Below are 15,011 nucleotides of genomic sequence, written 5' to 3' on the forward strand. Positions count from 1 at the left end.
GTAGCTTGGATGATTCCTGTAGAGTCTAAAACCTGACTGAGAGAAACACGTTTAGATCTTTGTTTTGTGAAGGTGAACCTAAATGACACCAAGTAAGAGAAATCGGCGACTTTGCTGCCCGCTGGGCGCTCAGGGAAGGCGGGAGCCACTCCCAGCCGTGTGGCGACCTGCCAGGGGCTTTTGAAGGCTCGGCAGGGATAACACCCACGTGTGGCCCCGGGGACGGGACGTGCCTGGAAAGCAGTTCTTACCACCCTCTGCTGCGTCACCTGCCTTTCCAGAGACGAAGCTGGTGGAGAGAGTGTTCCAGGCGGACACAGGAGGAGAGCTTTACTTTCCCCATGAACTTCTCTCATGGGAACATTTCAAACCTGCAGAAAAGCCGGAAGGACAGTGTGGGGTTTGCTCACGTACTTCCTTCACCACGGTTGCCCTTGGTCTCCAGGTCTGTCCCTGTCTGTACCCAGGGCCGTGCACACCCGCACACCGTGTCCACGTGTGCATCCACACTCACAGCCCCGGGCAGGTGCACGCGCTCCTTGGGGACGTGAGCGCTGCGTCCTGACCCGTGTCCTGGTCATGCACGTGCGCGCCCGGCCACCTGTCCTCTCTCGTACAGGCCACGTTCAAGGGTCCTCCAGGTCCCAGTAATGTCCTTTATGAAGCTGGCCCCATCTCTGCCCGGTGGCCCTGGGGGCATCGAGGAACCACGTGGCACTTGGCGGCCGTGGCTCCTCTGCCTCTGAGTTTAGAGCCGCCCCTTCCTCCTCATCTTTCCTGACGTGGGCGTTTTTGGAGAGTCCGGCCGCTGTCCCGTGAAACGCCCTGTCTGACTTGCCTAGCTGTTTCCTCGTGTTTGGATTAAGGCTTCGGGTGCGCACCCTGGACAGGCAACCGCGTGTGCTCCGCGTGGCCCTCCCACGGGAGGTGGGAGGGCGCGGTGTCTGGCGGTCGTTGGGTGGCCCCGGGGAGGTGCCTTTTCCCCGAGATGTGTCGACGTCTTGAGAATCTCTGCTCCCAGCCACCTTTCACCTCCACTGCCGACCCCTCCAACCGGGGGTCTCCACCTGCCACGCTCACCTCCCCAAGGGCCGGCTCCGTGGGGGCCGGAGGGTCCCCTGTGTTCTGTCACCCCAGACCAGTGGTGGGGTTGTGGGAACAGCCCACCCAGCTGAGTGCGGGGCGACGCTTGGTGTTGATCTGGGAACCAGAGGGTTCCCGTGGGCTCCACTGTTACCGTGGAGGAATCTGGGTCTGGGCTGGGACAGCCTCCTTCCCACCAGGCAGCACCTCCCCTGCCCGCTCTGCCCAGGCAGCGGGGCCTCGGCGCTCGCGGGAGCTGGGGGCTCAGCTGAGGGGGTGCACCTGGCGACCTGAACCCGGGTCTCCACTCTCCACACTGGGACAAAGTGGGTTAAAGGACACCTGAGGGCGGAGGGGGAGGGCTGGACAGCCTGGTGGTTAAAGATTAGACGGTGTCGCAACGTCCCCGCTGCCCACGGTCCTCATGTCTGTGTGCTCGGCTCTCACTGGCGGTGTGGCCAGGCGGGTCCTCGGGTGACCGACACCCAAGGGGAGGGGAGGCACCCGTGGGCCTTGACCTGTAGCCCCGGCTGCCCGGACACCTCATGCCACTTAATCTTCACAGCAGCCTGAGGGCGGGCAGTGGCCACAAGGAGAGGCCCGGCCAGCGCGGGAACCTGGCCAGCGGTCGGCACAGAGCTTGTCGTCAGCAGGCCCAGCAGCAGGGCCTTCAGTGGGCATCTCAAGAGCTGTGGCCTTTATCACTGTGGCTCAAAAAAGTCACCATGAAGCACAGGGTTGGGGCAGAACGTTTGGACACTTTGGACAGTTATAAACAGAAAGATGAGAAGGTGTGTTCCATTCTGGAAGGGCTGTAAACATGTCCACAATGTACGGGTCTTTTTCTTTTTAACTTTTAAAACTTTATTTATTTATTTTTGGCTGCGTTGGGTCTTCATTGCTGCACGTGGGCTTCCTCTAGTTGTGGTGAGCGGGGGCAACTGTTCCTTGTGGTGCGTGGGCTTCTCATTGCAGTGGCTTCTCTTGTTGCGGAGCACAGGCTCTAGGCGCACGGGCTTCAGTAGTTGTGGCATGCGGGCTCAGTAGTTGTGGAGCACGGGCTTAGTTGCTCCATGGCATGTGGGGTCTTCCCGGACTAGGGCTCGAACCCGTGTCCCCTGCATTGGCAGGCGGATTCTTAACCACTGAGCCACCAGGGACGTCCCCACAATGTACGGGTCTTTACTGGACGTGCTGCCGCCCTGGGGGCTGTCCCCGGCATTGGGTGCTGGGACTGTGGTTTCCCAGGCCTGCTCCTTGGAGGCCGAGGACACTTGCCTGGGCTGGCCAGCTCCTCACAGGCCCACGCGTCTTGACTGGTCTCTAGTGTCTGGTCCTCGAGGGAGGAGCAGGAGAGGTGACCCTGGGCGACCTGAGGAGGGGTCCCTGCAGGACACTGCTGGCCTGGGGAGCATGGGGGCGGGGATGGCCTGAGGGATGGGCTGAACAGAGGAATCAGGGCCAGCCTTTGGGCCATGTGTGGGCAGGCGCAGGCAGTCCACCCGGAGGGGCCCAGGAGAGACCCCGCCGTGGGCCCAGCGGCAGCACCCCTGAGACCCGGCAGACAAGGCCGTCCTCTGAGCTCACAGCCCGAAGCCTCAGTCCTGGACACGCTCTCCGCTTTGTTCCTCGGATTTGCTCTGCTCACACGTGGGTGTTTTGTGCTTTTGAAACAATGAAAATAAAAGACCACATTATTCAGGAATCCAAACCAGAAGGGCCAAGACAGAACAAACCCTGGCACAGTGCAGGGTGGGGCCGGAGGCTGGCGGGTCTCCCAGCAGCAGGAGGGCAGAACCTTCTGGAAGTTTTGGGTGCTGGGTCCTCTCGGAAGGGGTGACCGGCCCCCCCCCCCCAGTGCTTGTAGGGGAGTGATCCTGAGCCAGAGAGACCCGTCTGATGAGGCCGGCGCCTGGGTGCCCGTGGGGAGGCCGAGGCAGGCGTTTGAGGGAGCGACTTAGACATTTGCGGCTTTGGGACGTCATTCCAACGAGAATGTGCAAACATTGGCTAACAAGTTAGCAAGTCCTAACCCCCGTCCCCGGGTAGTGCAGACCCCAGGGGGTGGCCGGCAAACCCCGGCTTGGCGGGACTTTCCTGCAGCCTCCCTGGCGTCCAGGAACCCAGAGACAGTTGTGTGCACGGGAGTGAGTGGGTGCATGCGGGCACAGACCCAAGACGTGTGCACACATGTGTGTACACAGACATGCACATGCACGCACACAGAGACGTAATCACACGCCCATCAGAGAGACACAAACACACACCTATAGCCGCACATGCACCCGTGCACCTGGCGAGCCCTGGGGTGAATTAACAGGGGTGAAGGTGTTCGCTGGTTTGGGCCACGAGCCGCTGTGTGTGTCGTGGGTGGAGGAGAGAGGGGGGCCTTTCAGGAAGGCGGCGTGGGAGGAGTGAGGGCGTGAGGGGAGAAGGGGCATCGGGAATCCACCCAAAGCTTTGCTAGGGGCCACCTGGCACCTACAAAGCATCTACAGGAGTTTTGGCCAGTTCATTCCCAAGAAAGAGAAAGCCTCCTTGTTATTACCAGTGCCACCCGCATGTCTCTTCTGGGTCCAGAATTCTCTTCTATAATTTAATTTACCCTTGTTGTGTTGGATAGTATCCAGGAGCCTTCAGACAGAAATCCGATGTCCTCCAGGGGAGTTTTCAGCCACCAGAGACAGTTCTGCAGGCACGGGGAGGGCTGGGTGGGAGGAGGAACCCACCCATGCAGGAGAACTTGCCTTAAGTCAGGACACAGCATGAAATGCGAGTACAGGTGGACACCAGGTTAACAAAGAACAGAAACTACCACACCATGGAGGAGTGGGACGTCGTCACCAAGGCAGGATCCAAGGCAAGAACAGCGAGCCCTGTCTGGGAGCCGCAGGACAGCAAGCATAGGGGATGGGGTCTTGAGGGATGTGTAAGAGTTTGCCAGATGGAGACCACAGCAGCATTTGTGCTGTCATTGGCTTTTGACAATGGACCTGGACCTGGTGAATTCCCAGCTCACCAGGAATTCCTGGATCCCGGTCGTTCCTGAACTGGATGTTGGGGGCCCAGGGCTCCTTGCACGGGCAGGACTTGCCGTAGGTCCTCAGAGGATGGCCCTCTGGGCAGCCGTGGGCTTTCTCCCTTCTGGGCACCTGTATGTGGTCAGAGGGTCCTCCAGGGGCCGCTTGGGGAGCTTAGATCAATGCATGCGTCTTCTCAGATGCATCTCAGGCTTCCCCAGAGGCCATCCCACCTGGGCACCGAGCTGCTGCCTGCTTCTGAGTTTTGAGCCCAGCTGGCTGGTGGCAGGCAGTGGCGAGCCCACGCATGGGTCTATGGACATCGAGGCCACTCCTTGGTGGGGCAGTGCCCTCAGGGTCTTCCAGGGCCAGGTAGCTGCTCAGACTCCTGGAACCCTCGTGGCCAAACTTGGCTGGAGGGCCCGGGACAGAGCTCAGCTCCTGCGGGGGAGGGCCAGTCCTCAGGGCAGAGGGACCTTTAGCCTCAGACCCCACGCGAGGTGGCTTCTCGGCCAGGGTCCCACCAGGGGCCTGCCCAGCACAGAGTCACTGCGTGCAGGGAGCCCCCGCGATGGCTTCCAAGGGGCTGGCCTCTCAGGCGCCACTGTCCCCACCGACACCAGTGCCCGGGTTACCAGGGGATGACTAGAGAGTCACCCAAGGTCATAGGAGCCCAGGAAGGCTTTAGATGTTGCTGGGCAGCCCATGGTCAGCTGGACGGCCCTTTGCCGGCTGTTCTCATAAGTGAAACCCGAAGGGAGACCACAGACCCTTGAGGGCGAGGAAGGGGCTACACGGGGCCCACGGGGTCCCAGGCTGCTCTGGGCTCCATGGGGGCCCACTCGTCTGCACGTGCTTGCTGGGGGTGTGTGATTAGGGGCTGGTTTGTTTCCTGAGCTCCCCGTGAAGTAACTGAGGACACGGCCTCCGTGCTCCTTGTCGGGAGCGGCTGGGAACCCTGGGCAGGGCACACAGGGTGGGTGGGTGGGTTGTCCACTTCAGCCCCGAGGCGATGGGGCGAGTGCCCTTAAGACCTGGACCTCTGCTCTCTAATCTGGGCTGAGGAGCTGCAGGGAAGCTGGCCAAGTCCCCGCCAGGAAGGAGGCTGGGACCCTGGAAACAGGGCCCCCGGGCTGCTCCGGGTGGGGGGCTGGGCAGGCCAGAGGAGGCTGTGCTCCCGAGTTCTGATTGGGCAGCGCCGAGGCACCACGAAACTTCTCAGATTGCACGGAAATGCCTCTGTGATACCCCGAGCGGTGGGCAGAGGGAGGAAAGGCCAGGTCACCGCCGGGGGGTGGGTGAGGGGATGTTGGTCTTGACGCGCCCCTGCCTGTGCACCCCTCAGCGTCTCGTCTGATCCCTCCCCCTCTAGGGCATGAGGATGAACGGGTGGGGGAGTGGCCGAGGGACCACTCTGTACACGATGGGGGGGGCACATCTGCCAGGGCCACCTTACCCAAGGGGCCTGGGGTCGTTCCTCAGCACAGCGTTTGTGACGATTCTGAGGAGGGCTGAGGGCTCTCTGGGCCCGGCCTTGGAGAACAAAGTGCTTTCAGAAACGTGGCACCTGACCCAGAGGTATTTGTGTTTCAGTCATTTCAGATGGTTTCCCTCGAAACCCATTTTCCCCTCCTTCTCCATCCCCACGAGTGACAGGGAGATTATCCAACCTCCACAATGAGCACAGACTCCATAGGGACCAGTGCTGACGGGACCCTGCGCACGGATGGACCGGAGCCCCGCGTGTCCCTGAGGGGCTGGGCCCGGGCGGGGCCTGCTGCAGCCACAGCCTGCTGGGGGAGCCTGGTCTACACCTCAGGCTTTCCGAGTGCTGCAGTGTCCGTGTGAGTGTGCATGTGAGCGTGTGCACATGTGGGGCTATGCATGTGTGTGTGTGCATGTGCACGTGTGTGCACGCGTGCATGCGAGCCTGGGCACGTGTGGGCACGTGTGTGCAGGGAGCCTCACGGACCAGCACCTCGGCAGGTTGCTTCCTGATGGGAGCCGAGTCCTGGGGCAGAGCTGTGCTGACGTTTTCCAGAGAAGGTGGACGTGTGACGTTCTAGGAGTGCCGGGGGTTGACCGCGGCCTCCAGAAGGTGGGCAGGAAGGGTGAGGTCTGGAGCGGGGAGGGCAGGGGCTGCCCACTGGATGGTGGTGTGTCGCTCAGTGCAGTGGGGTCACAGCTACCATCCCCCTTTCCCCCGCGGTTCCGCCTTCCTGGCTCTCCCGGGAAGCGTGAGTTGAGCAAGTGAATGCAGGGCTGGGGGCTGGCGAGTGGTCCCCAGGGAGTAACTGAGGGCACGGTGCCATCGGGGGGACAAGGGCAGCCCCACCCTGATGGGCTCAGGGGCTCTGCCTCAAAAGGGCCCAGAGTTCCTCTCCAGAACGTGCTTGGAGAAGGGGAAGGGCCTTTGGAATATCTGTCCTGAGATTTTCCAGAGACTTCTAGGCATAAAATCACATTAGCGGCAGTGACTAGCAAGAAACTGTTCTCTAGGCGTTTCTCAGAATTCCGGGATGGACGGTGGGGCCCAGATTCGGCTTACAGGGTGCCCCCCGCCTTTCGAGAGGGGGCCCGCTGTTCAGCTGTCCTGACACGTGGGTTCGGATCCCAGACGGCCCAGCTCCGCCCTCGGCCAGCGCTCCCCGGCGGCGTCCTCGGCATCCTGAGCGGGGGCCCCGCCACAGCCTGGAGAGGATGGGGTTCCGAGGGGACTCAGACAGAGGGGTGGCTGGCACGCAGGGCGCACGTGGGGTCTGGCGTGGAACGTGTGGTGAGACCCGTGCGTGTGTGTGTGGATGTGTGAGGGTGCGTGTGATGACGCGAGCCTGCGGGAGGGAACACGTGTGTTTGCGTGAGCGAGTGTTGGGCGTGTGCAGGCGTGTGCGGGCGCGTGTAGAGGCCGCCTGGATTCCACTCGGGATCCCCCTCTCCTGGGCTGGGACCCAGAGCCTCTGGTCTCCGGGCCGAGGTTTCCTCACCACGCGGTGTGCCTGCCACAGTGAAGGCGTGAGCCGGGTCCCTGCCTGGCGGGCAGGCGCCAGGTGGGGAGGGAGCAGCTGTCATCCAGGTCAGACACCCGCACAGGCTGAGTCCCAGGCAAGGCTGCTCCCGGAGCCCGGGCCTTCTCCCCAAACCCCGAGGCAGGCGCTGGCGGGACTTCAGGCCACGGGGCAGCATCCGATAGTGTTTTGGACAGAAGGGTTGTGTTGTCTCAAGTTTTATGAAGGGAAGGAGTCGGGGCTCGGTGGGAAGAGTCCAGCTGCAGGCCGGCCTGGCTAACCCGGTCTCCGGAGCGGTCCGCAGAGTGGGACACCCCCGGAAGGGGCGCCCGGTGATGTCTGGAGGAGGCTGGCGCCCGGGGGCTGCGTGAAGGGCTTATCCCCCAGCCACCCACCCTGCACACGGGCTGAGCTCTGAGATGTGGGAGTGGCGGGGGGACCTCTGTCTGTCTGTCTGTTTACCGTTGGTCTCACCGAGTCCCTAATCTTCCTCTGCCTTTTGTCGCTTCCCAACTGCTGTGCTCTGTCCCTTTGGAGCAATTCTCAGGAGTTCATCAGCAACCCCCTCAGGCCTCAGCTAAGCGCTGATGAGAACTCGGACACTGGCCAGGTCAGCCGGGGAGCGCGGTACCAGCCCGTGAGACAGAGGCCGGTGCATTTGAGCAGGTTTTAGGAGCGAAAGCTGAAAAGAGGCGTGCTCTCTGGCGAGATGGAGGGAGGGCGGCCGGGCGTCTGCGGGGGGACAGAGCTGGGCAGGCTGCGGAACAGGTGACTCTGAGCAGCCCCCAGGGACGGGAAGCTACCGTCTCAGGGCAGCAGCTGCAACAGAAGGACGGACTCACAGCGAATCCAGTGGTTTCTAAGCTCCAGCTTTGCCCCAGAGCCGTGGCTTGAGGCCAGGCTTCCGGGCTGTTGTCAGTCAGAGAAGCTCCAAGGGCAGAGCATGGTGGGCACGGGGGGCCGGGGGCTGTACCCCGGTGTCCTGAGGCTCCCAGCCACGCGCAGGACGGACGCCCCGAGGACCTGTGCCAGGCGCTTTCTCTTGGGTCTGGGCTCTGCAGGCTGCAGGGCAAGGAGGAGGGTCCTTCCCAAAGCTCCAGAGCACCCAGGAGCGCCCCCGCCCTGGAGGGGGCCGCGGGGTGCTGGCCCGGAGCCCACCCGTGCCCACGCTCCGGGGCAGGGACTCGGCGGCAGTCTGGGGGGGCCCGGGGAGGGAGCTGGGAAGTCCTGTTACCGCTCTGTCAGTGCCCCTTGGCCTCTGGTGGAGGGAGCATCTGTGGCTGCTTTAAGGAGGTGTGAGACGTTTTCGAGGGGGCCTGTCACCTTGGGTGGAGGCTCGTGTCTGTTTTCCTCCTGGAGAGCGGGAAGGGGAAGGTAGAAGGAGGAGCCGCCTGGATGCATGAATGGGGAGCTGGCCGCGGGCCCAGGGGCGGGAGGCGGGGGCGGGCTGGCCCCGCCTCTGGACAGCAGAGGCCGCCCGCTGCCCTGCGGTGCACACAGCCTGATGGCTCCGGACCCCAGCGGCCGCCGCGGCCACTGCGGCCTGCTGCTGCTGCTTGCCTGCTGCCTCGCGCCCGCCCGGGCTGACCTGATGTCCTGGCTGTGGCCCGGTAACGCTGCCGGGTCCACGGTCGCACCGGCCTCTACGCCCCCGGGCAGCTCACCTGTGCGGCCCACAGAGGACACCACCACGCACGTGGCCCCCCAGGATGACCCCACCCAGCAGTGGAAAGCCCTTGCCAGCCCTGAGCCACCTCTGGAGAGGCCGGAGGTGGGCCAGGGCCAGGCCCCCGCTGTCCCCTCGGCGGTCTCCACTGCGAGCCCGGACACGAAGGAGGAGAACATTGCCGGCGTCGGAGCCAAGATCCTGAACGTGGCTCTGGGCATCCGGAGCTTCGTCCAGCTGTGGGACGACACCACCCCCACCGAGAGCTCCGCCACGGCGGGAACGCCAGGCCCCGGGAACCCCACGGACCCCCTCACCACCCCGGGACCCTCCAGCGGCCCCCAGGACGGCGGGACCACCGTCTGGCTGAGCACAGGGGCCCCGAGCTCTCCGGACGCCCAGAGGACCGAGGCCGGCACCCTGCCTGCGCCCACCCAGCCGCCGCCCTCCCCGGACAGGCCCCGGGCCCTGCTCAGGGAGCCTGCGGTGCCACCGCCATCCCCAGGTAGACCTTCTCTGTCCTCCGCGCGGGCCGGGGCCCCTCCCCAGGGAAGCCAGCCGCCCCCGGGGTGGCCCCAGGAGCTGGACAGCGAGGGACTCTCGCCCGCGGCAGCCCGTCCCGGCCAGCGGCACCGACGCCCTGATGACCGCACGCGCACGCCTCCTCCGCTTGCCCTGGTGACGGGCTCCCCGGGAGCGCACGCTGGCCCCTGGGCTCTCTCCTCTGACCCCTCTGCCAAGCTGTCTCACGCCGCACTCGTGGCTCTAAGTGGGGACAGGGGTGCTTGGGTCCCCCGCGTGGCTAACCCTGCGGGGCCCGGTCTCGCCGACAGCTCCGCGCTGCTGGGGGCTGCCGGGCGCTGCCTGCCCCTACTGCCCTCCCTGGCGCTCTGTGGCCACCTGGGCGTCGGGCGCTTCTGGCTGCCCAACCACCTCCACCACGCGAGCGGCGAGGAGGTGCAGGCCGCGGCCCGGGCCTGGGGGGCGCTCCTCCAGACCCACTGCCACCGCTTCCTGGCCTGGTTCTTCTGCCTGCTGCTGGCCCCCGCCTGTGGCCCCGGCGCCCTGCCCGGCCCGCCGCCCTGCCGCCAGTTCTGCGAGGCCCTGGAGGACGCGTGCTGGAGCCGCCTGGACGGGCGCGGGCTGCCGTTCCCCTGCGCCTCGCTCCCGGCCCGTGAGGACGGGCGCTGCGTGTTCATTGGGCCGCCTGCAGGTAACGGCCGGCCCGCCACCCGCCTTCCCGTCGGTCCGGCCGGGCGAGCGCCCTCGGGAGGCTGGACGGCGTGCGCTGCTTCCTTTGGGGGGCAGGCTGAGGTCTGCGGAGGCCGAGAGGCGTGCTCGCGGCCAGAGGTTCTGTGCGTGACGGCAGGTCCCCCACGCTCCGAGGTCGCCTGCCACATGCCTGTCGCGGAGGGGGAGCCAAGGCACAGGACGGCGACGGGACTGCCCACCGAATTCTGCCTGCTGCTCCCAGCCACTGTGCCCAGCCTGCACGGCCGAGGGGGCGGAAGGGACGGGGGGCTTGCTGCTCTTCAGGTCGAGAGGTCTTGACCATCTAGCGGTCAGTGAGTCTGAGGGGCTCGCGGGGGCCCCCCCAGCCGGTCCGTGAGCTCCAGACCCTCTCCACCCCCACGTCCCCCCACATGGACCTCGCCCCGTCACCACGTGGCTGGTAGGGGAGCAGGCCAGGCCGCCGCAGCCTCCTAGGGCCCACCAGCCCCCTCTGCGCCCTGGGTGCGGCTGGGCCCCTGAGTGGAGCCCGCTCCCCGTTTGCACTTGCGGGCCCATCCGCGCCCTGCCGTGTGTGTACTGCTAACCCCCCCGACCGCGGTGCCGTGGGGGGCGGCCTTGACCCACTCATTGGTCTCCGAAGTCACTGGGCTTTGGAGCTGGGCCAGTGGGGGTGGGCCGCCTGCACTGGACCCCGACAGGGGGTGTCACTCTGCTGGGCCCCTGAGGGATGTGCACGGGCGATTCCCTGGCCAGGCCTGGGATGCAGCGAGGAGGTGGCTGCCGGTGCCCAGGCCGCGGCGGGGCAGGAGCAAGCGCCCTCGACGGGTGGTGCCCGCTCCGAGGAGGAAGCAAAGCAAGGGCTGGGAAGGAGAGGGGGTGGGGCCGTGGCCTCTGCAGACAGACGGGTGGGGACGCTGCTTGAGGGGCGACGGCGGCTGAGGCCTGCGTGTGAGCAGGATGGCCAGGAGGGTGTCCAGGAACAGCCCGGGCGGGGGCGGGGGGGCTGTCCGGGAGGGCCCGGCGCGTGAGGAGCCCACGGGCCCTGTGGCGGTCCCTGAGAGCGGGGCCGAGGGCGGAGGCAGGGGCCTGCCCGGGCTGTTGGCACGGAGGGCATTGATCTCACGCCAAGGGCGGGGGCTGCGGCGAGCTGCGTGCTCCCTCACCCTCCATGCGGTCAGTGCCCGGTACACCCGAACGCTGGGCCAGCCCGGGCCCTGCAGCCTCTGTGCCGCGTCCCCCAGCCAGCCTTGCCCTGTCTCCACCAAGCGCGTGGGGCGGGGGCAGCCCCGCGGGGAGGTGTCCTGCCAGGAGGGCCCCCGGTGCCACACAAAGGCCCACCTCCACGGGGCCGGGGCAGGGGCAGGGAGCAGGGAAGGGCCAGGCCTGCCCACTCAGAGCCCTGGGCACACACATCCCGCTGCTGGGCCCAGGTCCCCTTTGGGTTGGGGGTTCAGCCTCAGTGGGCCCGGGGCCGGGGGCTGGTGCAGGATGGGTCTCGTGCCGGCAGGGCCCAGGCAGAGCCGCGCGGGGTGTGGAATTTCCTTGACTGCAGCTGGCCCCGTCTGTGGAGCGGCCTCAAGGGGACTTCTCTCTGGGCGTGGGCAGACATTGGCAGGGCCGCAGCCTGAGGCCACGTTCAGAGCAGGAGCGTGCGGGATTCTTGTCGGCCGCTCGGACGTCCACCCCCCCAGGGGCCCTGCTGGCTGTGGCCTGGCCAGGGGTGTCCCACGGGGCCGGGGCTGGAGTGCCCTGCCCCTCCTGCCCACTGCCAGTCCCTTGGGCCAGCCCTGTGTGCAGTGGGGGAGGGGCAGGCGGAGGGGGGAGGCCTGGCCGGGGAGGGCGGCCCTGGGATGAAACTGGCTCTGGCCGAGGGAGGTCCTGGGGCTGCTTGTGCTGGCCGTGGGGCCGGTCGGGCGGAGGCCCGAGCCGCGGGTGCTGCCTCCTTCCCAGGCCCCAGCAGAGCTGCCCGCAGGGGCCCCGCACGCCCGCGGTACCACCACTTGCGTCCCTCCTCTCAAGTGTGTCCTGCAGGGCGGTGGCAGACCCCGGGACAGAGACGGGCCGTCTCACCTCTCAGTGGCCGGTGGGGCGTGGACGGGTGCACAGCAGCCCGAGGCCGTGGCCCTGTACAGCCCATCACAGCGCCTCCCCCTGGACTGGCTTCCTCCCTGGCGCCGGCTCGCGGCCAGCGGTGTGGGGCTCGGGGAGGTGGTCGGGAGGACCCCCGTGCGGGGCCCCCAGCACCACGTGGCCAGGAGGGGAGGGGAGGGCGTCTGCCGCCGCCGAGGCCCCGGCAGCTCCGTCGGTGTCTGCGGTCAGGCTGGGCCCCTGAGCCGTGCCCGCCCCCTGCCTGGCGGGCCTGGCCGGTCCCTGGTGGGCCGTGCATGTCGCGGCCCCCTCCCCTCCCCTCCCTGTGGTGCCGTGGGGAGAGTGCACTGTTCGGGAGGGTCTCTTGTCCCCCAGGCCCCGGAGATTGGGGAGTGAGGCCTCCACCCAGGGGCGGGTGGGCCAGCGTCCGTCCCAGGTCCTCCCGGGTCCCTGCTGGGTGGGCAGCGGGGGGACTGACCCCTGGGAGCGAGGACGGAGCTGGGGTCGGGGAGAGGGCGCCCGGGGTGTCGGGAGAGGCCCCACTGGAAGGGGCAGGTTCTGCAGGTGAGCGGCCTCAGTCCCGAGGAGGGAGAGTGCAGCGTGGCCGTTGCTCAGAGCGGGCCTTCCTCCTGCCACCGTGCACGTGCTGGCCCCGGGACCGCCTGCACCTGCTTCCCTCGCCCCTGAGGCCCCCCGGCTCTCACGGCGTCCTCCGCTGCTTCTCCCCTGTGTTAGATTTTCATCCCAGACCCAGTCGCGAACACAGTTGTCAAGGTCCGGGCCTCACCAGGGAGGGCCGGACACGGCTCCCTGTGGGGGGCGTCTCTGTGGATTTGCACACATGTGGTGTGTGAGCGCCCTGTGGCCACCAAGACAAATGACCGCAAACTCAGGGGCTCAAGTCAACACAAGTGTGTCACGTTTGGGGTCAGGAGTCTGAAATCCGTCGCTCTGGGCCAGAAGCAAGGTGTCTGCAGTGCTGCGCTCCTTCTGGGGCTCCAGGGAAGATTCGGCTTCTGTCTTCTCCAGCTTCTGGAGGCGGCCCGCGTTCCTTGTCTCACGGCCCCCCTCCACCTTCAAAGCCAGTGGTGCCGCCAGCCCTTCTCAGGCTGCGTCTCTCTGGCTCTCTGCCCTGGCTGGGAGAGGTTCTCTGCTCAGCTCTTGGTTAGATTGGATGGTCTCATCCCAAGGGCCGTCACCGTAATCACATCTGCAAAGTCTCCTTTGCCGAGTGCAGTGACAACTCACAGGTTCCAGGCGTTGCGGGACAGACATCTTTGGGGCCCATTATTCTGCTGCCGTAGCGTGTGCGTGCACGTGTGTGCACCCACACGTACTTGTGAGTCCTGCTTTGTGGACGTGGGATCACGTTCTGTGCACCTGAAAGTCTCCTCTTCCTGCACAGAGTCTGGGAAGCCTCCCTGTGTCGCTGGAGGGCCAGTGGCCCCGCTCAGCCTCCCGATTTCTTTGTTCCTCGATTGTTCACGTCTGTGTTAATGACTGGCGGCCCGAGAGCCCCTGTGCATCCCAGCTTTGGGTGCTGGGTAACACGCCCCACTTGGAATGCGTAGCCTTCTTCAAAGACTCCTCGGATGCCCTTGGGCACTTTCTCTCCTAGATCATCAGAAACATTCCCTGGGGCTGTGATTGGTCATGGTGGATGTGTGCGCAGATCTGAACGTTATAAACATGTCGGCACGTCCGCAGGGACTTGGGTCACCTCTCCATTTGTTTAGGATGCTTCCCAGTCCTGCATGTTTCTGAGATGTTTTTTCTCTGTTGGTTTGCTCTGTGATGCTGAGATGAGGTTCCCCAGCCCTGCAGCTGTCTGGACTTGGTGACCACTGCCATGTGTGAGGAAGGGACAGGATAGACTTTCCTTAGACACGTGATCAGGTTGTCTTACTGAGGTGGTTATGTCCCATCTTAACGGGAAAGTAGGGCAGGAGAGAGACCCAGGGTCTGCATCGTGAATGAGGACTTTCTCCCCTTTTTGCCATGCATCCTGGGTGCACGGGGTGGTACCGGGCTCATCACATCTCGGTGGATTGTCAAAATTACCATCCCCTTTGTCCCACTTAATGCCTTTCATCTTAAATTCTGTTTTATCTGATAATAGGGTTGCAATATTTGCTTACTTTTTGTTATCATTTGCCTAATTTTTTTAAAAGACTTTTTTTAGAGCAGTTTTAGGCTCACAGCAAACTTGAGAGGAAGGTCCAGAGAGTTCCCCACTGTCAACACCCCCACCCAGTGGTACATTTGTTGTTATTGATGAACCTGCCCTGGCATATCGCAATCACCCGGAGTCCAAAGTTCAGGGTTCACTCTTAGTGTTATATGTTCCGTCATGCGTTTGACAAATGTAAATGACATGTATCCACCATTATAGTGTCACGAGGGGTATTTTCACTGCCCTACAAATCTTCTGCACCCCACCTGTTCGTCCCTCCTCCCCGACTCCTGGCGGCCAGTGATCTTTTTACTGTCTCCATAGTTGTGCCTTTTCCAGAATGTCATGTGGTTGGAATCATACAGCCTGTAGCCTTTTCAGATTGGCTGCTTTCACTTAGAAATATGCATTCAAGTTTCCTGCATGTCTTTTCTTGACTTGATAGCTCATTTCTTTTTAGCTCTGAATACTATTCCATTGTCTGGATGGGCCACAGTTTATTTATTTGTTCACCTACGGAAGGACATCTTGGTTGCTTCCAGGTTTTGTCAATTATGAATAAAGTTCCTAGAAACTTCCATGTGCTGCTTTTTGTGTGGACATAAGTTTTTGACTCCCAGGAGCATGATTGCTGGTTCCTATAGTGAGAGTATGTTTAGTTTTGTAAGAAACCGCCAAACTGTCTTCCAAACTGGCTGCGCCATTCTGCATCCCACCAGCAGTGAATGAGAGTTCCTGTTCCT

The 15,011-nt window shown here is 64.1% G+C and overlaps 1 protein-coding gene across 7 annotated transcripts in view; it reads left to right on the forward strand.

The window, feature by feature from the left end:
* The first annotated feature begins 8,587 nt into the window (after positions 1-8,587).
* The window catches only part of COL18A1 (collagen type XVIII alpha 1 chain), a 48,205-nt gene continuing 41,781 nt past the window's right edge, over positions 8,588-15,011 (forward strand). For 5 of the 7 annotated variants that reach the window (XM_036850032.1, XM_036850036.1, XM_036850034.1 and 2 more), the window contains exon 1: positions 8,588-9,987. In XM_036850032.1, the coding sequence (XP_036705927.1) occupies positions 8,613-9,987 (1,375 nt within the window). In that variant the 5' untranslated portion in view covers positions 8,588-8,612. The remainder of the gene's footprint in view (positions 9,988-15,011) is intronic. The other 2 variants (XM_036850038.1, XM_036850040.1) reach the window with 1 other exon arrangement.

Source organism: Balaenoptera musculus, chromosome 4 (genome assembly GCF_009873245.2).
Source record: "Balaenoptera musculus isolate JJ_BM4_2016_0621 chromosome 4, mBalMus1.pri.v3, whole genome shotgun sequence".
NCBI classification, from domain to species: domain Eukaryota; kingdom Metazoa; phylum Chordata; class Mammalia; order Artiodactyla; family Balaenopteridae; genus Balaenoptera; species Balaenoptera musculus.